Raw genomic sequence first — 21,932 nt, forward strand, 5'->3', positions numbered from 1 at the left:
TCACTGTTCTAATCATTTATTTAATCTTAATATGTTCTTCTGATGAATATAGTCTAATATATAGTCTTCTATATGAAAATTCTCCACTTAATTTGACAGAACTTTGTTTTATACAAATAAGACAATCACCATAAATGTTACATACTGGAGTGTAGGTCAAGAATGAACATATGCTACCTGTTTTGCTATTCAGTTATTTTCACATGTCAATGCCTGAAAATACTGCACTTAAAAACAATAACACTGTTTACTGCAGAAATTACGTTGTCTGCTTGACAGGATACATCACTGGTAAGTTAACCATCATTCACAAAAAAAAAAAAAAAAATCAAGTATTTGTCTTTAATTTGTTCACTTTTCTGCTCATGGCTTCATTGAGCTGACATTTAATACAAAGAGTGAACAGTCATAAGCTTAACACAGTCACCACTGAAAAGACACTTTCCCTTACCCCCCCCCTCCTTCCCACATTTTAATGCACATTTTAGCACAGCTTGAACCAAAGCAAAGTGAAATAAAGTAGTGCAGTGTCTCAAGGTGTCCTTTAATGAGGGCACAGAACATTTTTCAGGGGGACAGATATACAACAGGATTTGGAAAATACAAAAAGAGAACCTCCTCCTCTGTCTTTGCTAAGACTCCGTTTAGTTCAGCATATCAGATTTTAACAGAGCAGCCAAGAGCATGGTTAACATAACAGGACTAAATAATGAGACACAGAACATCGTGAAGCCAAAACGAAAGGTATTCCATCAGTATTTGCCAACTGCCCAACCTGACCGCAGGAACCACTCACCAAGAGTTTCAGTGACAATATTTATGATTAAAGAGTCTTAAGTAAGAAGAATTTGAGAGGCCTTAAAGGGGCCAATTGTTCAAGAGAATTTCTGCAGAAAGACCAGGCCTTTTAGCCTAGTTTTCAGCCTTAATATCCATAGTTACCAGCCATTTCTGGAAAAACAAAACACATCCCCCAAAATCCACACATCACAGCCAAATCTTTGTTCCTCATTTTTCACTTTTACTCAAGTACGATCAGGAGCCTTCAGCCAAACCAAGTGATAATCTCCCAGTTCCATCATTTAAGCTCAAAGCACTGAAGACAAAAAGCAAGGCACACTCAATCATGGAGAATCCTGTCCCCTGCTGAGCATGGGCAGCATGACAGCAGCCTCATTTAAATGTATTTTCAGTATCACCACCATGACTCAACACCTTCATTTCCTGGGCACATTTGTCTGTATGTGTTGTGACACGGCAGTCCCAAGCTTCCTTTCAGTGACCATGAGGAAATCTTGACCTGAGGTTCCCTTCTCCTGTCAACAGGAGCTGATTTTGTTCACCATGATCTGCAGCTCTTGCTGACACCAGCCCAGGGTTTCTAACTGGGCCACCTCACCTGCTTTGGTTTAGCAGCTTCTGTTGCACCTCAAGGCTTGAGGAGCGTGAGCCAAAGTTTCTGTCCACTGACTTCTGAAGAGAGGGTGCAAAGAGTTTGATGTGAAACAAGGTACAAAGACTTCAGCTATAAAAACCTCTAGAAAAGCTGAACACTTTTGGGTTTTCTACTTTCAGTTTCAAGAGAAGTTTTCCATACCATGTTGGACATTTTTACCACTGATGGAAAGGAAACTGCTTAGGTATCAGTTATTCAACCTCTCGAGTCTGAACATTAATGTACACTGGGGAAAAGATATTGATTAAAATTACATTTTCACCTAAGTGCATGCCTTACAGCCCTTCAAGGGCCCATTTCGTCCCACTTCTTTTATACAATACTAGTTTCTGAAGTTAATTGTATCATGTCATTAGGATATTACTTGTGAAGTCTGATGGCAAACAGAAAAAACACAGAACAGAATATTTAACTTCATTGAGAAACAACAAACAAGTATATACTCATTCACCCCCTACCAGAGAAGCTCACCTCATTAATGGAGATAAGCAGGAGGATTAAGAATAGCTTTTGTGTTCAATCTAAAGATCAGAAAACATTGGGATGTAAAATATTACAAGATTAATACTTTTAAGACTCTGGTCCTGTGGCATTTTTCAAATACAAAGACTGGTGACACAACATAAATGTTCACTTTAATCAGATTGAAACACATCTTCAAATCTGCCCTTCCATCCAGCAGACAACTTGTGGCAATGTTCAACTTGACAAAGTTTTGACTCTACATTAGCATGGAAATTAACCTTCCTGAGCAGCAGTACACTGGATTCTTTCAGCTAAGAGCAGAGGCAGTATCTCTTAAAGGTACTGAAGCAGAAGGTTTTTGAGCTATTTTCAGCTGAAATCCTTGATTGCCACAACTAAAACCATTTCCCTTCAACAAGTTTAAAAGCCTGACCTCTGCAAAAAAAGGAGCAAAAGACAGCCCTCCCACCCTTTATGTAACACACTAAAAGCCATTTGTAATGGAAAAAGTCACTTCCCTGTACTGTACATTTTATAGTCTTAATTTCAAACAAGGGTCAAGTCCTATTAAGGCAGGGAGCTGGTATTGGTTAACATTGCAGTACTCAGACAGTGATGTACAAGACATTTATTTGCAGTATGATGACAGTGATATAAGTGGAAAAACCAAAACTGACATGGTTAATATTAAAACTGTTCTGACAGCAATTCACATAATCTCTGAGATACAGCTTCTTTACTTGTTCGTAGTGTGAGCCTATACATCTGAAAAAGAACATAAAATACAATTTAAACAGTTTGGCATTAAAGGAATGCACAGTCAACAGTGAAAACTAAGTTACCTCTTACTTGCTTTGTAAGCATTGTTAGGAAAAAGATCTCAAACTAAAACACTCAGAGGCAGCAAGCCACTGAGCAACAGCTTTTTCAAACCACTGGCTGAACCAACCCAATTTTCAAACCCTTGTTGAGAATTACTGTTACTCAAGTATTTTTGGGCTTTAATAGAAAGGTGTTGTCCAGAATATCTGTTAAAGAGGAACAAATGCTGTGGAAAAGTATACAGACCCTGTAAAACCACTTTATTCAGGAAACAGAAGACAACCACCAAAACCCTATTTTTAATCCTCAGTTAATTTTGGTAACACCTCTGTCAAGAAAGCTTTAGTAAAAATACTTCTAACATTGTAGTTGCTTGCTTATGCTTTCCTCTTTTAGCCAATTACTCTTTTAATCATTTAAAGTAGCAAAAGAAAGCATACTTAATCTGGTCCAAAGTGCACAAGACAGTCTGGAATATTACAACGATCTCTTCCAAGAGGAAAAGATAATTGCTCTGAAGAAGCATCTTACCCAGCTGGGCCAGAACCAGCTGCTACACTTCAATTTCTTGTTGGAGTCTGCAGTCATAAGCAGCTATTGCAATAGTGATTTTAAAATATCTTAAAGGAATTTCAGATACACAGAAATATTTAGTTCAAATGAGAACTTGCATCTAAGCTGGAGATAGTTACACAGATACCTGTGCCTGGAGGTTGGGTTCAAGGCGCAGCAAGCATCCAATCTGAGTGGTTTTTGTGTGTATGATACCAGCACCAACAAAGTTAGCAGGATTCGGATCTACCTCCTCAAGCAGGGCTGATCCAAATCCAATTATCTGTGAAAGAAACCAAGAAGATTTAGATGTGGGGAGAGGAGGACACAAATACCAAGTATACCAAAACAGTCACCATCAAATAGCAAAACAAGGAGGAAACTAGCTTTGAAATCTTCTAGACTGCTTCATTACTACAAAGTTTTGAAGACTGACCCTCATAAATGAGCTATTCTGTAAATAAGGCTCTTTTCAAAAGCAACTGAGAAGCAAGTTAAGATTTAACATCAGTCTCCCCCGGTTTTGATACAGCCATTCCTGTGCATAGTCACTGTTGCTGTTACGCAGTCACTTCTGTTTTGCCTAATGCACCCAAAAAGTAACTTCCTTTTCTAACCAGTACCTCAAGTATAAATTAAGGCTTGAACTATCTTCCAATTCAGTTTTAAGCAGTGAATTAGTGCTCTCTTAAACAGCTTCAAGTCTCCAGCTGCTACTGAAGACTGCATCTCATTCAAACCACAGCTAAAAGCTGTCCATTCAACTCAGCACTGCCATGATCTATCACACAGCATGGACTCACACTTTCACTGGATGATCCAACTGCCATATAAACAAAAATGCATAAAGTTTGCTTTAAATGCATAAAGTTTGCATAAAGTTTGCTATACATGGCATACCATGTACTAATCTGGCCTGGGAGAGAGTTAATTTTCTTAGCAGCTGGCATGGGACTGTGTTTTAGATTTCTGCTCAAAAGAGTTGATAACAGGGATGTTTTAGTTATCACTGAGCAGGGGTTACAAAGAGCCAAGGTCTTTTGTGCTCCTCACCCATGAGTGAGGAAGCTGAGGATGCACAAGGAGGTGGGACAGGACACAGGCAGGACAGCTGAACAATGGGATATCCCATACTGTAAGGTGTCCTGCCTCAGCATGTAAGGCTGAGAAAAGAAAGGAGGATGTTCACAGTGGTGTTTTGCCTTCCCAAGTAACTGTTAAACCTGATGGAGACCTGCTGCCCTGGGGATGGCCAAACACCTCCCTGCCAATGGGAAGCACTGAATTCTTTGCTTTGCTTGTGTGCATGGCTTTTCCTTTACCTACTGAACTCTCTTTACCTCAACCCACACGTTTTCTCACTTTTACCCTTATTCTCTGTCCCATTCCACTGAGGGAGAGTCAGCAAATGACTGTGTGGTGCTTAGGTGCCAGCTGGGGTTAAAACATGACCTGCCACTCCCTGTATGCTATGAATTAAAAATATCACACCACCACCCACCTTTGCTTTCGTGATCTCTGCATCCATTGGGTGCTTTGCTTTAAAGATATTCTGTACTTCCTGTTTGGGACTGCAAGACAAGGCAAGACAAATACATTATGAACAGCATTTCCAATAGCAATTAATTCTACTGAGAGAGCTCATGGCTTACAGAATTGAGTATGGGATGAGGCACTGCACCAGCTACAGTCACAATATACCTTTCTCTTCCCTTGCCCACCACAAGAGGCCCAAGTATAGAGTCTTACTTGCTCAGCTGCTTCCAACGCTGAAAAAAGTCTTGAGAAGACATCTCTGTTGGCTGGAAAAATTTATTCAGAGTGATAGGTAATTTTACAGAAAGATTTTGAAATGTTCCGCCGTACCTGCAGATGGAAGAGAAAAACCACAGTGCATGTGGCAGCCTCAGCAGTGTCAGCAGAAATCAACCAAGCAACTGAGGAAATGATGTTTTGTTTATGATCAAAATCCATCAACTGCACATGACACTTCTAATATACAGTTTCAATCCGCTGTTAAATAAATTTATTTTCTCTCCTTCGATGGCAATAGATGAATTGGCAGAACTGCTTAGAAGGTTCTCTCAGTTTTAGCAAAGGTTTATCCTTCTAGATAGCACTCTAAAGGGCAAAAATACATCCTTGTGAAAACATACCAGTAAGAACCAGTTTAGACTAGAAAAACAGCATGTAGCCCAGAACTCAGGATTTTATGAAGCTGAGCTGATGTTGAGTGGACAGAACAAGATTCTATTTCTGCTTGCATACACTTCCAGGCCAAGTTATTTGCAGAAATGTTCTTGGTTTCCAGAAGGGAGAAGTTACTGCATATATTCCTGTCAAGATTTCTTAAGCAAACAGGAAGACTGCTGTTTTATATAGACAGCAGAGACAGAAGTCATGGAGACATTTTATCAGCAGCTGCTTCTTGACTGTTTTGTTTGGCTGGGGTTTTAAACCACATTGTTCCAAGTGGATTCTCCCTAGCACCTTAAAGCTTAATTAGATCAAATTTTCAAGTTACCTACCCAAGAGAGCTTTTTGTGTCCATATTTTGCATTTTAGTTACAGGGCCATGCCAAATTTAACACCTTTCATCTAATTAATTCACTAACATTTGAATCCTTTGTTTTACCTGAACTGAATGTTCAGGACTGGAGCTTCCATGAAGTCTGACACGCATTCAATGTTCACAACCTGTTGAACCTGTGCACCTCCATCCACTGTGGGGTCAACAGGTTTTGTCTGAAGATTCAGGCATAAAAAAGTAGTTAAGGAAACAGATCAATAAACTGATAACTTAAAAAATGTAAATTTTCCAAGAAACTCTGTGAGAAATTAGTATCATGTTTTCACTCATTCTCTGTGTGCTACCTAACATTTAAAGGTCAGGTTTTTGTACAAGAAAAGAGTTTGTGGGGGTTTTTTTGTTTGTTGCAGTTTTTCATACTGACACATATACAAGCAATAACTCTGAAAATTCTCAGTTCATTGGCTATTCTTAAAGAAAGATGTCCTTAAAAAGGTGTGAAGGCAAAGACACTTCACAATAAAAGCCATAGGACTATTTTGAACATGACAGAGGTGCCTTGAGTCAAACAACCCTAATTACTTAATCTCCCAGAAATCCTGAATTTGCAATAACAAGCATTAGGGACCAGCCATGAATTAAGTACCATCATCTTGGCATACATGTACTCCACCTCCATGTCAAGTTTTAGGTTATCTGCTAATCCAGTACTTGAAGGACACATTTTTACCTCTGCTACTTCGTGTCACTGGCAAAAGCTACAGTTCATATTTATTCAGTTCATGGCGAAAGTACAGTACATATTTTTCAGGTTAACTTCTTGTTATACCAAAAGTAAAATTTGTGTTTATAACCAGGGCTTTAAGGAAAGAATCCTTCATCCCTGCTCAAGACTTGATCCTTCTATGAGAACTTCATAGAGCTATCAGCAAGTTTCTCATTTCTTCATGTTCAAGGACACCGTGTCTTGATCCAGCTTTATTATATTGAACAGCTTGAACAGCTTTATTACATTGTGCAGCAATAAACCACAAAGATCTAATAAGAACAGACAACTGCTACTACGTTTAAGGATATTTGACTGAAGGTCATCTGAGCAGATTACTGTTGGAGTAAAATTCAAGAACTGTGTTGATGTCTTATTACCATAGAATATGAACATACGTCCTGGAAAGAGAAGAACAAGACATCAGAATTTTTAGGTCACATAATCGCATTGAACTACTCGTGCTTCAATTCCCTAACACATTGTCTTTCTACCTTTCTTTAAAACCACTTTTAAGAACAAAATACAGTTTACATGGTTTACCTCACCAAGACATTCACAGTTCAAAATGCAGCAATTTAACCAAGCCATTAGATCTCTCCTACAGTAGCTGTCACACAGGCAGTTAAATCATCAGTGAAGTCTTTCAATTGCTGGAGAATTTTGTTAAGATGCTACTATGCCACCAAGAGTTTTACAGAAAGGGAGAAGCAAGAAATTCCATTGCTAGCCTGTGTTCAAATTCCATCTACTTCCTAGATGGTTCCTTTATCTTGTGCATTCAATCTGATCTGAAATGTATTGTGTTTCATATCATAACAATAAGCTATATTGCAAGATATAAATTTTGAGAAGAATGGTCCTTTATAAACCTGGCTGCACCAGCCATACAACCAGGCAGCATGAGCTGGAGCTTAACACCCCTGTTTCATATCAGCTACCAAAACAATCAAAAAATTTCAGGAAGCAAGAGCCCACAAAAGCCAGGGATGCACAACAGTGGGAGCTGTAAAACAGCTTAGGCCTATAATGCTATTTCCCTCTTCAGCAGCTGAAAAGTGAGTCCTGTCTGGAATATCATGCTGGCATTGTGATTGATAATGCAGACAGCCAAGCACAGCACTACAGATCTTACCCAAGTTCTGTCGAAATTCAGATTTCAAGCCAATCTGTAGCAACTGATTTTCAAATAAGACTCCATTATTTTTACACACAAACCTAGGGGAAGAGAGGGAAAACATGTTTTAAATTGAGCCACATTAAACAATATTTAGAACCACAAAATTCAGGGTTTACACAGAGGATGAAGACTGCGGTTAACCTAGAATGCATCAATCTGTGAGAGAGGCCTTTGCAGAAAACTGCAGTTAGAAAAGACAATTTTACATCCAGAACCACCACTTGTAGGACACTAAAAGAGCTGACATTTTTATTTGATAGGCTGTCTGAGAAACTATGAAGGAAACCACAATATGCTACATGCACACACACTGTCTAATAAAGGACCAGGCAACAGGATTTTTCTTTTTAGTCTTGAGAACTTCTGAAACTCATTAGGTTCGTGCAGAACTGAAAAGTTTGAAGCTTTGACTGTTTAACCTGAAAGAAAAAAAACCTCCTTGTTTTATCATTTTTGTATCACCTAAGCCAACTACAGATGTACTTTTTCCATTTTGAGAGAGGAAGACCATTCTCCAGTGATCTCAATCCTTTCTATCACCCTTCACTTAAAAGTAGAAGAGGTGGTCAGCAAACATCTACCTTTTGCATCCAAGGCACTTAAAACACACTCTTAAATATGAGTACTTTTGACAACTACTCTGTTTTTTATTTATTTCCAAATAGTTGCAAAAACTTAACATACAACTGGCATTGCCTCATTTTAGAGCAGTGTGTGATAGCACTGGCTTGTAAAGAAGACTCTAACCTGTGTACTCATGAGTCTGTCCACAAAATCCACAGCATCCACAGATGTGTTCTAGTCACAAGTCTGACAGTACATGTTTCTCTAGTTTTGCTGGTATTAAGTTAATGAACAATATAGTTTTGCTTTATAACTATATTCTGGAAATTGCCCAGCCTTGCAAGGTTTCAGTATTGCTTACTTGTGAAAAAGCTCATCAGCATCATGCACAGTATCAGCTGGTTCCTCAGAAACTACCTCAGATGAAGCCAGGTCAGGGCTAGTTCAGGCAGCACAAAGGAAGAAAGGCAGTAGCGACAGAGACAGCAGGAGTTAGTAAAGACAGCTTAGAGCTTAGTTACTTCTTTTACCTCCTTCCTCAAAAATGGCACTGCTGAGCTTAATGCATGAGAAATTGATTAGCTGCCCTAGCTCAGTACCCTAGAAAGGTTTTAGGCATTAGGCAATGTTTTCCCCCACTTCTCTCCCCCATCCCACCCCGACTGTTAGAAAACAGCAATCCTTCACAAATACAGCTGAAGGTGATCAGTAAATGTAAACCTCTTACAGAACCAAGTCCTTTTAGGTGTTTAACTGTGACAGCAAAAGTGTTTAAGTTTAAAATCAAAAAGGTAGCTGCATATTAACTACTACAAAGGTGTACTTAAAAGCAGAGGCCTCATCAAGCTTAGACACCCTTCTAATTACAGGTGCACAATCAGTTCCTAAAAACACACAAGTATTAAGCATAGGCAAGAGTACACAGGCACACAGAGAATGACTTACCCAAGCAACAGATTAGAAACAAAAGTGACAACAGCACTAAGAAAAGGCAGGAAACTGTAAAAGCAACTTCTCAGTATCATTAGAGAAGCATTTAATAATCTACAGACAGACCAAGGAGCTGGGCATTGCTATACTTTCTTCTGCAGAGAGAGAAAACTCTTTTTATGTAACATTTGCTTATGAAACTACTATCATTGGTTCCTCTTTTTACCCTCTTTAAAAAAAAAAAAAAAAAAAAAAAGCATGAACAAGCTTGTGTAGCCTCCTAAAGCGCTGGTTTTGTGTCGTATGATCAAGTATCGCTCCTGACCTTCCAGTACAAACACAGGATCAAGTACTAATCACTGCAAACCTGCAACAATGCATTAATTGCCCGATATAAAATTTTGATGAAAGTGCCAATGATCCAGGCAGATCAGTTTCCCTGATTATGTCTTTTATATTAAGATGCATTGAAAATTTGTTGTGCCAACATTCAAAATTTGGTCCTTGACAACAGTAATACGTTCTTGTCCAGTAAGACAACTGATTTTAAAGACATTCTGTGATTTTATGCCGTTCATTCCCAAAAATTTAACCAAATAACATTTGAGAGTAGCCACAGGGACTTTTAATAATAATGGAGTTAATAACATATTGTACCTACACTATACTTGCTAATGTAATTGAAGTATCAAATCCCCTTTAAAAAAAAAACAAGAAAACCACTTGTTCTTTATCCCCTTTTCACACCCCTTTGGTCAGACAGTAGAGAACAATTGAAGTGTAGCATTAAAATCTGGGAAGCAGTATCTCTGGATACAATCCATCTCACTGTTTCAGTAGCAGCTTGCCATAAGTGGAGAGACAAGAATACTTCATGAAAAGAAAAAAAGAATAAATGTATTCATATCAGGACACATAACCCCCACTTCAAGATGTATGGAGATGCACAAGCAGTTTAAGTTAACAAAGAAGCAAAACCAGCATGAAAACCAGACACTACTGTGTGGCAAACATCCTCAGGTTGAGTACTACAGACTCAGTTTCCATTAGAAGAGATATTCAATAAAGACAGTACATCCAGCAGAGTGTCCTGACACCTCTCTTGCTGCAAAACTACCACCCAGGAATGCACTCAATATGCTGCAACAAAACCAAAAGTTACGTGTTTTTTTCCTTCAATCCTGTTTCAACAGATAAATTCTCCTTCAAATTCCTTTCAGGGTGACTTAATTACCTCGCAAAGTTGTCATCAGAACCAGGAGCAAGAGGTGCAACTGCAGAAGCGGCATCTAAAAATACATCCACGAGCAGGTTACCACCAGAGGGAGGTGGGGGAACTGAATTGGTGACAGGGGCAGCGCCCAGACCCAGCAGATCCGCCGATGGAGAAGGAGTAGACTAAGAAAGACAAGACACTTCGGTGTTACAGTGCAACAAAACTACAACAAAGCTGTCTCGTTTGCATAGACAACTAACCTATGGCAAGGTGCCTCTCCCCACCCCAAATCAAGGTTTGAATGGATGTAAAAGGGTTCACAAATGCAGCAGTTGCCATGCTGAATTTCAACTTAAGGTCATTTACAGGTGTGGTTTTCTTTTTTTCCTTTGAAGAGAGTTACGCCCATCTAACCGTTAAATAAAAGCAAAACCAAAATTTATCTGTCTAAAGTTTGGTTCTGCAGAAGAAAGATGACAAAGATGACAGCTTTTCCGCCCCTTCTCTTTTCCCATTAGTTTCAACGGAAAGTAAGCACTGTAGGGAATAAAATTCCCATGTTGCTTTTCTTTCATGAAGAATCCATCAAGAAAGCAAGTGGCTTTTACACAAAGCTAAATCACAGGTCATCACAGCATCTTTAAAATTGACTATCAATTTAATCCTGGGTTTCTGAAGCCTAGCAAATATCAGAAAGAATGTAAACCCAACCAGCAAAAATTAGCAGAGCCTGTAGCCAGTTCAAACTGCAAACACTAGAGGAAGAGACAAGATGTTTAAAGTGTTTTTTCCTCAACAGAACAAATCAAGCAGCCAGGACACAGAATCATGCAACAGAGGCTGCATATATCTGCCCAAGTCGCATGCAAGAACAAAGCACAGACTGTTAATCAAAATGGCCATGTATTAGACATTAGCAGCTTCCACTATGCCAGATAATCTGAGGATGAGTCATGAGATGCATTTGGATAAATATGAAATCTTGTTTTTGTAAGCCAGCTCCAAGTCGTCATATACTCCATACAGTATAATGAAAAATTCCCCAAAAGGCTTCAAGAAGCCAATCATTAGGACCAACTAAAAACAAAGAAAGTTTGGACCTCAAATTTCTCACATTTTTGGAATTCAAACCAGATAAAGCCACTGGTGAAGGTAACACTGTGCAGTTTGTTACATGGCTGCAACCCATAAAGTGAAGCTTGTGAAGCACAATGCAGTATTAACTGCCAGTCACCTCAGTTTGGAATTCAAAGAAAATTTTGCAGCTTTTCTGCTGGAAAGAGATTTCTGTCCAGTCAAAACTGTTGCACTTGGAGTAGCTACTCTTATACACTGTAGTGACTAATTATTATGCTTTAACAAACTGGGCAGGGAGCATGCTACAGTATTTCCTTCTCTAGGTAATCTTCTACAGCATCTTAAATCTAATTAGAAGTCATTCTAGGCATTAAAACCAGAAAGAAATATTACATTATGGGAAAAATTGATCCTACCAGCTTTAATTGACAATAAAATGAGAAATTTCAGCTCAGAAGAAAAAATCATGTGGACTTGTCAAGCATGAACTCAAATAGCACTGTCAAATAAAAAGTAACAACTTTATATTGATTTAAAGACATCCCGGTGAAGGTAAGTTCTGTCCCCTTCTATTAAATATAATAGCCAAGATGCAAAACAACATGTTAGACAAAGCAGAAAAAACAGCTGATACTCTGAAATTCAAGTTAAGTCCTTTAAAATATATTAATTTTATAATCCCACCCTCAGTGCAATTTTATCAACAAGGAAACTCACATCTCTAAAGTAACAGCAACATTTTTCAAATAACAATGTAAAAGGGAGTTTTTTAGGCTGCAGACAGTTTGTCCCCACTTACATAAGGTTTCCAAAGGAAAATTGCATCCAACCATGCAGTGAGGGGAAAGCAGTTCTACATCCCCTGCTTTATAGCAAACACCCACAGTCTTAACTTTCAGATGGGAGGTTTGAAATCCCCAAAAAGCCACTTTGGGAAACCAGTCTTTTCTCACTTGCACACCATCTGAATTAGTGAAATAACAGCTTTTAAACTCACAACAACACTGGCATTGACACAGGCAGGTTCAGCACTTCCATTCATATCAGAGCTCCTCTCCTTTTTGATCTCTTCCAGGTCAGTAACTGTGCCTGGGCCTTTCTTCTTCTTCAGTTTAGCCAAAATGGAAGATTCCCTCTCTGGAAAGGGAGGCATTTCTTCCAACACTGTAGCCTTACCATAGGAAAAAAAAAAAGTATTAGTTAAACTTGAGAGAAAAAGCCAAACCAGCTTCTGAATCTTTGAAGAGACACACCCTCATAGATTGCATAAAGCAAAAGCAGAAGTAGTTACCCACACAGAAAATTATTATGCAGTTTACTGTAGTGAGGGATTGACCACTTTTTTGAAAGAAAAAATGCTTTACAACTTTCTGAAGTCCTTCCAAAGCACTTGGTTAAGAAAACAGGAGCGTATCACTTCTCTGAAACAGTGATATTAAATTTTAAAAAAGAAAATTTAAATAATTAGATCATAGCAGACCTAAGGGTCCTTAAGTCAGGCCTAGACTTAAATGACAGAGAATACTCAAGTTTCTACCCAGACCTAAGCATTTATTAGATGTCAAAACCAAATGTGCAATGCCCTGCTCAGACCTGAGAGCACCAGGTTAAATCACTGAACTTCAAGAGACAAAAAATTACACTTTTCCTCCCCACCATCAACTAAGTCCTCAGAAGAAAGCCCCAGCCTTTTGAAATCTAAATCCTCTAGGACCCTCTATTGTGCCAGCTTTCCCTGGCTTCTCTGCTCCAGATTAACATGTCTTAATGGTCATATGTCCCACTACAGCAGTAACAACTTGGAATTTAGCTCTAAAGTAAAGATCACTACAGCAGAATTAAGGAGACTAAAAGAACCAGCACCCATATTGTAATCCTGAGATTTCTGAGCAATCAGGTAAGGTTTACTTGAGTTTAACTTGCTGACAGCAGACTACTGCATAATAAAGAAAATAAACCTTTATACCTACCAATATATCAGTACTAGCAATAGTACTGAGCCTCAAATACTCAACAGCTCTCTGCTGCAGCTCAACATCAGCATTCTTTAGCTGACTGTCACTGCGCAGCACATCTTGAATTGTAGTTTTGATTTCTGGAAAGAGGTTCACAAACTTGATGTAGGTAGACAGAAGCAGAGCTCGGGTAGGAACACTACACAGATGAAACTTGGAATGTAGCAAGTTGAACTGGATGAGGGGACTTTAAAGAAGGAAAAAAATTGTTCAGTTTTTGTAGATATGATAATCCTTATTACTGCATTATTAGCAAAAGCTGAATGATTTGTTAATTAGCTTTAGGAATGCTAGGAATTAAATTCTTTACAAAAAGCATTACTACTTCAACTCAGTATTTTAGAAGGTGTTTTACCTTGATCTTGGATCACCTGCTATCAGATTTCCAAATTCTCCCAAGATGTAGCCACCTACTTTTACAAGATTCTCGTGGCATGCTGGAGCTTGAAGGGCCTGTAACACATTAATGATCATTGATATACAATGTCCAAAAACAACCATCTTTTCTGTCACTTCCATTCCCAGTTTTCTCATCTACTTTCCTACAAGAACAGATGGTGGATCTAGGCACTACAGAGTACTTACAAGAAAAACATCATGGATGGTATGATTTCTCAGAAGACTCAAATGTGAGTATTACTTGATTAAGAGCATTCTTAGGCCCACCTAGCAGTACTGTGGACTTTTGATAACAGATAGAGCTCCTTAAGTTTCCTCTGTTGCATCACGTGCTGCTTCCTTAATTCTTAGCTTGCTTTGATAGGGAATTGAAAACAGTTACTCTCACCTCAAAAACAGTCTTTGCTGCATATCCTTGCACATCATCCCTGTTGATGACAATCTGAATAACTCGGTACCACACTTCTTCACTGACATAGTCACCAGCAATGCGAATCAGATTCAGGATTGTATCCACATACCAGGTGTAATCCACTGCATACTTCTCAGCTAGAATTGCAACTTTCAGAACCTGAGCACACAAAAGAGAACACAAAGTTGACTAGCTTTTACTATGAGCTCTATACACCTGGTGATGCCCCACACTGGCTCAGAAGCCTCAGTTTTAGATGCATGAGCTTGTTCATTTGTTCCCACAGCCAAGGTGAACACTGAAATGCTGTGCCAGAATACAGCAGCTGCCAGGCACATATTGCTTTCCCCATAATGCATTCAAATATGTTGTATCTTTGTGACTTTCCAATTGTGTACCTAAGTGATCAAGAGCAATTTATAGAACATTTTTTGTTTGCTATAAAAACACCATCTAAACTACCACTAAGACAGGATCAAATAGGAAATTGGAAACCTCTCAAAAAAAGGCAAAAGCAAACTCAAGATAGCAGAGGCAAATAGAGTCACCAAAGCACAGCTGACTTTTTCAGGTCATACTCCGATTCCTGCATCCTGAAGGAAACAATCAGCTTCAGGTGAGACCCCACACAATTTATTATCAAATGCATTTACTACTCTTAAAAGAACAGGTCAGTATATGGGAGAAATTCTCACTATCTGCCAAGTCAGGGGACATTGCCAACAGCAACCAGACAGCACAAGAAGTAAATCAACAGTGTATTCCACATTCTCTTCTCTAACAAAGGGACTTCAGCACCTAACAAAGCTAAATAACTACTGTAAGTACAAGTTTTGTTTACCATCCTAAAAAGGTTGAAGTTGAGTATTTCAACTTTTATCCTACTGGTAGGAAGGGGATAGATATCAGGCCTCTTAGCTGATTAGAAGGTATTCGTTTTGGGAACCCTTAGAACGAACATTCTTAGACCATACAAAGTTCAACCTACAAATAACCATTCACCACTAATTTTTGAAGCTACTGGACAATTGAGACTAGAGTAGGACCTAAACCTCAGAGGTAGAGAATGTGTTGGTGGCTCACATATAAAATTCACTTCGCTTTCTATATACACTGTCCTGAGACCAAGATCAGCTTTTAAAATTCTTAAGTTTCCAATGTTTCCCCCTGCCGCCTGGATTAGCTTAACCTAAATTCTTTGCTATTAGACTACAAAGTTAGGAGTTTTTGTTTGTTTTTTTTTTTTTTTTTTTGTTTTTTTTTTTTTTTTTTTTTTTTTTTAAGCCACCATGAAAAGCAATCTCTATCACAGACTGTGCAGCATCCTAATCAATAAATGATACTTATGGTACCAAATCCAGCTACAAAACAAGTATTTAAGAAAAACACCAATAGCTTACAATTTCTTCTCTAATGGAATAATCAGCAGTCTCCAGGTAATTGAGCATTTCAGCCACAATCTGTTGGGCATTGCTTCGGTCACACATTGCATACAGGAGATCTACAGCTCTTTGTCGTACACTTACATCTCTTTCAGTCTGCAAAAAGACACAGAGTCAAAGTTCAAGATGATTTCATCTTTGTTTGGAAAGTACATGCAACTTAAGAGATGAAACTTAGTATAATACATTAAGAGATGAAACTTAGTATAATATACAGTCAAATTTAAAACAAATTAATTTGCATAATTTTTCAGATGCAGAATGAATTCAGGTATACCCTTTATATAAGCTGTGAGTTTCTTATGCTATTTCTCACTTTCAGTCACCTAGGAAAAGCTCAGTGTAGACTCAGACAGCTTCCTGCTTTTAAATACTATCACAAAAATTTACATCATCGGGTTTTGTTTCTGTAGCATACTTATTCAAATCAGTGCAGGTACTGAAAGAATGGAGGAGTTTGTACAGAACACTTCAGTATTACGCAGAGTAGGGTGGGTGAATCTGTGGTCCATTATGAACTGAGTAACTGGTACCAGGGCCATAAATGCACCAATAACTGGCTGAAATTGTTAAACTGTTACCAGGCCAATGAGCATTTAGCTACCTGCAGGTTTAGTGTCAGGCATGCCTTGTAGCAACTGAAGTCCAGCTAGAACAAATACATACTTTGAACTTAGACAAATGTATAAATATACTACAGCACAAATGTGGAAGAAAACAAAGCATTTAAACATCCACGTATGCAAGTAAATTTACATGCAAATAAGTCTTACTCTTCTGACTTCTGCTTTGTCACATAAACATGGCCTGGGATTGTGTCTTTCTGGTTTCTGGTCTTCACAATTCTGTAGTGCATGCTGATCTGCTCTACCACTCCCCATAAGTTATTACAGCAAAGGAACACTGTCCAATACCAGCAAGACAGTAATGAAACTGTCTTCTCAGCATTCTCAATTTTGAAATTCCACATTTTAAAACAATTATTCATCTTCAGCCTACACTTGAGCAGATACCAGTGTTACAGGGACACAGCTCCAGGCATCACATTTACCAAGGTGCAAAAATCAACAAAAAGTAACGTCTGTAATTGCCAGCACAGCAAGACTTTGCTGGATTGAGGTAAAAAACTGAGGTAGACTTCAAAGAGTAACTCATTTGATCCCTAAGTATTATTAACTTAATTGGGGACAGGGAGCTGGGGGCAGTGGGGGAGAGGGTATTGAGGCAGGGGAGAAGACAACACTCAAAACCAGACCACACACTTCAATATTTACCTTCAATGCATTGATAACTGTTTCTATGTGTGTTTTCACAGCCTCATGTGAGAATTCAGAGCTGGCAAGCGTGCACATGCTTTCCAGTGCTAGGTAACGCAAATTAGTTTCTCGGTGCTGCAAGAACTGACCTAGCTGGTTACAGGCACGGACTAGTAGGTTTGGCTCACTGCACAGAACAGGAGAGAAAGTGAAAGGGTTAAAAGCAACAGGTTTGAGAACACTCAATTCAGAATACTATTTCTGCAGTGGAGATTTCTTAAAATGCTTCAACGTGTCTGCTAGAATGCTTTGCTAGTGAAATGCAAATTCAGATACTGTGAGCAAATAATCTCTGTTGGATTAGAGCAGTGGGGTCAATAAAAAACATCAAATAAAGAAGCAGCAAAACCCAGAGTTACACAGCTCATTAACACTGTTCAGTTACATTGCTGTGGTTGTGTTCCAGTCTAGCAAGCAACTTTGTGTTCTTTTCCCCTTCACTCCCTCCCCCATTAAAATCTGATTAACTGTTCAGGACACAGCCCCATCTTTTCACCTTAAAAGCCCCTCTGATAACAGAATTGTTGTCCCAGCTCACCTGTCATGATGTATAATTAAGCTTATTGCCTCAAACAGGACAGCATTCTTCGCATTTGAGTGTTGCACTTTCTTTGACTTTGGTGGCTCCTGTGCTTTGTTGAGGATGGTTTCCAGGCATTCTGTCAGACGGCCACGTACCGCAGGGTCTTCTGGAGAAGAATGAGCCGTTGGACAACTTCGTTTTGCTCCAAACACTAATCCCTTCCTTAGGTTTTTCCCCAGGCTAAATCTAAATTAACTAAACTATTCTGAGACATTAAAAATATTTACACTCCCCAACATAAACACGGTAAAATAATTCCAAGCCACAGTTCTATTTGGGTGAGAACAAAAGCCAAACACAATCTGTACCACAACGTACTTGGAGGCTTTAATATAGTTGATAGTATTAATGAATGCTTAAAATGGCAGCTGCCAATGATTTGATAGATGCACACTGGTTAGACATCTTGTTAAAATTAAACACAACATAACTCAAAAGGCCAAGTAGCTTAGAGCTATTAGAAACACTCACACTCAGGAGTACAAACTTCAGTATCTTTGCCACAAGACAATGTGCTTGCACTCCAAGCTATGGTAACACTGCAGTGCAGTAGCTCTTTGGAGCCAGTGTACTGCACAGGAGAGATGACCAGTGCTGTGATGTGTGCATTACCTGGAGGGGGATAGCACTGTAACAGCCTCAGAAGTTTCACAGATAGCCAGGGAGCAGGAACAAAGTAGTATGTGTAATCCTGAAGGTCTGTTGATGCAGAAGTTACAATCTGTAAAACAAACAGCCAGCACATCAGCTGCTGAAGTTAATTGATTCACAAGCATGAAAAGGACCCAAAGAACACTGTAGGTCACCTCTGACAGAAGCTTAAAAAACTGTGTGACTAGCAAAGTCTAGTTCAGTAGATTAATTAGGTGCAAGCTGCCATACTATGAGTACACCACAGTAAATGCTAGTAATGGAAATCCAGTTTTATAGATACAGGAGTCTAGAAAGTCTCTTCTGAAAGGCTACTTGCTTTTTTAAAGAATGAAGACAACCATCTTGTAACATCAAAATGTTTAACCAAAGTTTGACTTTCTCTGTTCTAGCAATTCACAGGTTCAGCCAACAGTTTGGTGGCTGCTGACAAGTGAGCCTGCAATTCAAGTACAAGATGCTATGACAGACTGACCTAAAGCAGAAGGATCAACTAACACCTTCAGTAACATCCATATAGCAAAGCAGAAAGAGACAGCATTCACAGAAGAGGTTTATATGCATAATGAAATGTGATGAGGATTAGATTAGATTGCCCCTCTTCATAGATTTATTTTACCCCTTTTATTCTAGGGTAACCATGAGTTTGGCACTAGCTTTGCTCAAAATAATTCCACCTAATTCTTACTGCCCCATTACAGGACAGCCTTTCCCTCAGCACTCCCTTGCTTTTAAGCATTAGAAAAAAAATCTTCGTATTTGACAAGAAATTAAACAAGTAATTTGGGTATAAGACTGCATAAAACTGGGTGTAAAACACATTTGTGAAGTAGTAGCCTCCCTAGTCTTGCCTACTTGAAGAAGTAGCCTCCTTCCAAAAGGAGGGGGAAAACAAAATCAAACAGAACAGTGACATCAGTTTTCCAGCACAGAAATGTTAACTTACAGATATGTCTCCCCATTCCTCCCTGCTCCTGCTTAACTCCCTACATCATTTACAGAATACCAGATGCTTATGATTATTAAGTTAGCAGCAGCTCAAAAGAAGGAATAGGAAGGCAATTAGTCTTGTAAGAAGCTTAGATAAAGTTAAAGCTACAGTCTGTATTTTTGAGGGGTTTGTGTGAAGTCTGCAGAATCAGTCTTTGATCCAACTATTCTTTGGTATTACAGCAACAAAGTGAGGACTATTACTTGGAGCAGGGATTAAGCCAAGAAAGTTCAAGCAAGCCAATACAGCTTTCTGTCCTGGTAAGCAACAAGCATTTAAAGAGGTTACCTGAAGCACCCACATGAAGTGACACTGAATCATCTTCACATTTCATGGTACAGTAAACTAATCTGACCCTAGAAAGCTGAACAGGAAGCTAACCTGATCTAGAAAGCTGAGTAAATTAATCAACAGTGAAGTATTATCAGGGTCATCATTGGACTCACTCTGCTTAATCTAGACACTGCCAAGGAGACTGAAGTCTTAAACTCTTCCGGGTTCTTCTGTGCCAAAGTGGTGATCAGACTTGTAGCTGCAGTAACCACACCCTAGGAAAAAACAAAACACAACACAAAAAAAAACCATGTTCAATTTTGGATCAGTTTACAACACTGCCCATTAACACCTTTCAATTCAACTGTTTTTTAATATACAAAAAAAAAAATGTTTATCCCAGTTACAAAGCCCTACATTAAAAAACCTCTTGTTTGGCTAGCAGCTAGACTAATTACACACCTGCAGAATCCAACAGAATTTTCAACAACATGATACTGCCATGCTTGCAAATTTAATGCTATTTTTCGTATTAGCTTTGTCTCATGCCTGGATAGTACATCTAAAATAAGAGAGCTGTATTAAAATTAAGCCTGGTCACAAATTGTCTTATTATACAAGAGAAGCATGAGCAGAAGAAATTCAATGCAGCAGATCATCCAGGAAAGAATTCTTACAACCCAACAAGAGGAGAGGGCTTTGTATAACACAAGCACTGGATACTACTACTGCAGACTAAAGCACTCATTACTGTTGAAGCACAGGTATTAATAGCCTTATTTCCATAAAGTAACTGGACTGGGGGAAAAAAACAGTCTCCTTTCTAAAGCAAGAGGGTTTTTTAAGCATCAGAGTAAGAATGACATGGACACAACAGAACAAGGAAGTCTATGCAATGACAAATCAAGTCTTGAATCTTTAGTGCACGTCTATTCTTAAAAAGCTTAGGGCAATTAATATTACACCTATACAATGTGACTTAGTGTAACAATGCATAAGATTAATTCATTTACAGCCAGAGGAAAAGAAGAACTTTTCCATATTATTCTTGAATCTACAGTGAAAAGGTAAACAAAGCTGCATTAAAAATTAATAAATATAGCAAATAAAAAGGGCAGCTCCTTCCATTTTCTTCCCAAAGCCTGAAGACAACAGCAAGCCGCTTGGTTGAAAGACTCATGAAGAAATAAATTGTGTATTTAACAGCAGAAGGCACATCATTGTCTTTACACATTAGGCCCAAGAAGCAGAATGAGGCTGATTTACCAAGTGCTGGTCATTGAGGAGATGCACCACTCGAGATGTCCAGTCTCCCATGGGAACAAGGTCAGGAGAAGTTCTGTATAAACGCAGCAAGCATAAAGCAGCACTTTGCTTCACACTATCCATAGTGTCTCTGCAAGACATACATACTGATTTAAAATACCATGGTTAAGGCACAGCAATACCTGCAGGACAGCTTTATGCCAGACTTCACACTGACTCAGCATCCCTGGCCAGGCTGCACCTTTTCAACAGAAGGTCACTGAAGTCTTCTTATACTGACGTATTTGTTCTTCTTAACTTTTCCAGTTAGTTTACTTAGTCAAGTTTTCAACTATTATAGAGGCGAGAAGACATATGTAATGATTCTTTACAAACTGGAGTGACATTTCACATCTTTTGTAAGAACTGAAAGTTCATCTCATCTGATCTGATCAAGAACAAGCTTCTTCCAGGCTGACTGAAATCAGACCGTTCAGATTACAACCTTATGAATGTGACCAAAGCTGGAACTACTGACAGGTCCTGCACATCAGATAGAAATCATGAACTATTCAACAGCTTCAGCACCTACAGCTGGAATGTAAGGTGGCTGTCAACAAGCACACAACCCACAAATCTATTCACCTTGCCATCCCTGCTGCTGGCACAGAAATGGACTATTTTAAGAGTGGCAAGCAACTATTCTAGTTCAATGAACGCCTTTTCAGAAAGTTGTTGATTAAGCATTTTGTGTGATGCACAGACAACAGCTATAAAATGTACAGACAACTACCAGGAAGAGTTTTAAGAGGCAGCTTATAAAGTGCAATCTTGGTTAAATGTTCAGAAACCTCTATATCCCCAGTAGAAGTTCAGCCCAGCTGTTCTTCATAAATTTATCAGTTTTCCATGAGATCAAGTTGTACATCAGTTAAAACCAACAAACCTATTCCTCCCCGTGTCTAATTTATATTTAAGCTACCCTGAACTGGCAAATGTAACTGACAACGCTCATTCTGCCCAGGTCACTTAGACAGGACAGGCATA

General features: G+C 38.8%; 1 protein-coding gene across 3 annotated transcripts in view; it reads right to left on the reverse strand.

Annotated features, from left to right (window-relative positions):
- Positions 1 to 21,932, reverse strand: part of AP2A2 (adaptor related protein complex 2 subunit alpha 2) — a 45,102-nt gene continuing 23,170 nt past the window's right edge. The window contains exons 5-23 of one of the 3 annotated variants that reach the window (XM_041481134.1): positions 20,907 to 21,036; positions 19,814 to 19,915; positions 18,338 to 18,446; positions 17,681 to 17,831; positions 17,101 to 17,269; positions 15,785 to 15,922; positions 14,361 to 14,543; positions 13,929 to 14,026; positions 13,529 to 13,760; positions 12,556 to 12,729; positions 10,500 to 10,663; positions 8,697 to 8,774; positions 7,727 to 7,809; positions 6,903 to 6,992; positions 5,931 to 6,054; positions 5,045 to 5,161; positions 4,797 to 4,866; positions 3,444 to 3,578; positions 1 to 2,686 (exon numbers count right to left, since the gene is read on the reverse strand). In XM_041481134.1, the coding sequence (XP_041337068.1) occupies positions 2,609 to 2,686; positions 3,444 to 3,578; positions 4,797 to 4,866; positions 5,045 to 5,161; positions 5,931 to 6,054; positions 6,903 to 6,992; positions 7,727 to 7,809; positions 8,697 to 8,774; positions 10,500 to 10,663; positions 12,556 to 12,729; positions 13,529 to 13,760; positions 13,929 to 14,026; positions 14,361 to 14,543; positions 15,785 to 15,922; positions 17,101 to 17,269; positions 17,681 to 17,831; positions 18,338 to 18,446; positions 19,814 to 19,915; positions 20,907 to 21,036 (2,425 nt within the window). In that variant the 3' untranslated portion in view covers positions 1 to 2,608. The remainder of the gene's footprint in view (positions 2,687 to 3,443; positions 3,579 to 4,796; positions 4,867 to 5,044; positions 5,162 to 5,930; positions 6,055 to 6,902; positions 6,993 to 7,726; positions 7,810 to 8,696; positions 8,775 to 10,499; positions 10,664 to 12,555; positions 12,730 to 13,528; positions 13,761 to 13,928; positions 14,027 to 14,360; positions 14,544 to 15,784; positions 15,923 to 17,100; positions 17,270 to 17,680; positions 17,832 to 18,337; positions 18,447 to 19,813; positions 19,916 to 20,906; positions 21,037 to 21,932) is intronic. The other 2 variants (XM_041481133.1, XM_041481132.1) reach the window with 2 other exon arrangements.

This window comes from Pyrgilauda ruficollis, unplaced genomic scaffold, assembly GCF_017590135.1.
Source record: "Pyrgilauda ruficollis isolate IOZ18807 unplaced genomic scaffold, ASM1759013v1 scaffold55, whole genome shotgun sequence".
NCBI classification, from domain to species: Eukaryota; Metazoa; Chordata; class Aves; order Passeriformes; family Passeridae; genus Pyrgilauda; species Pyrgilauda ruficollis.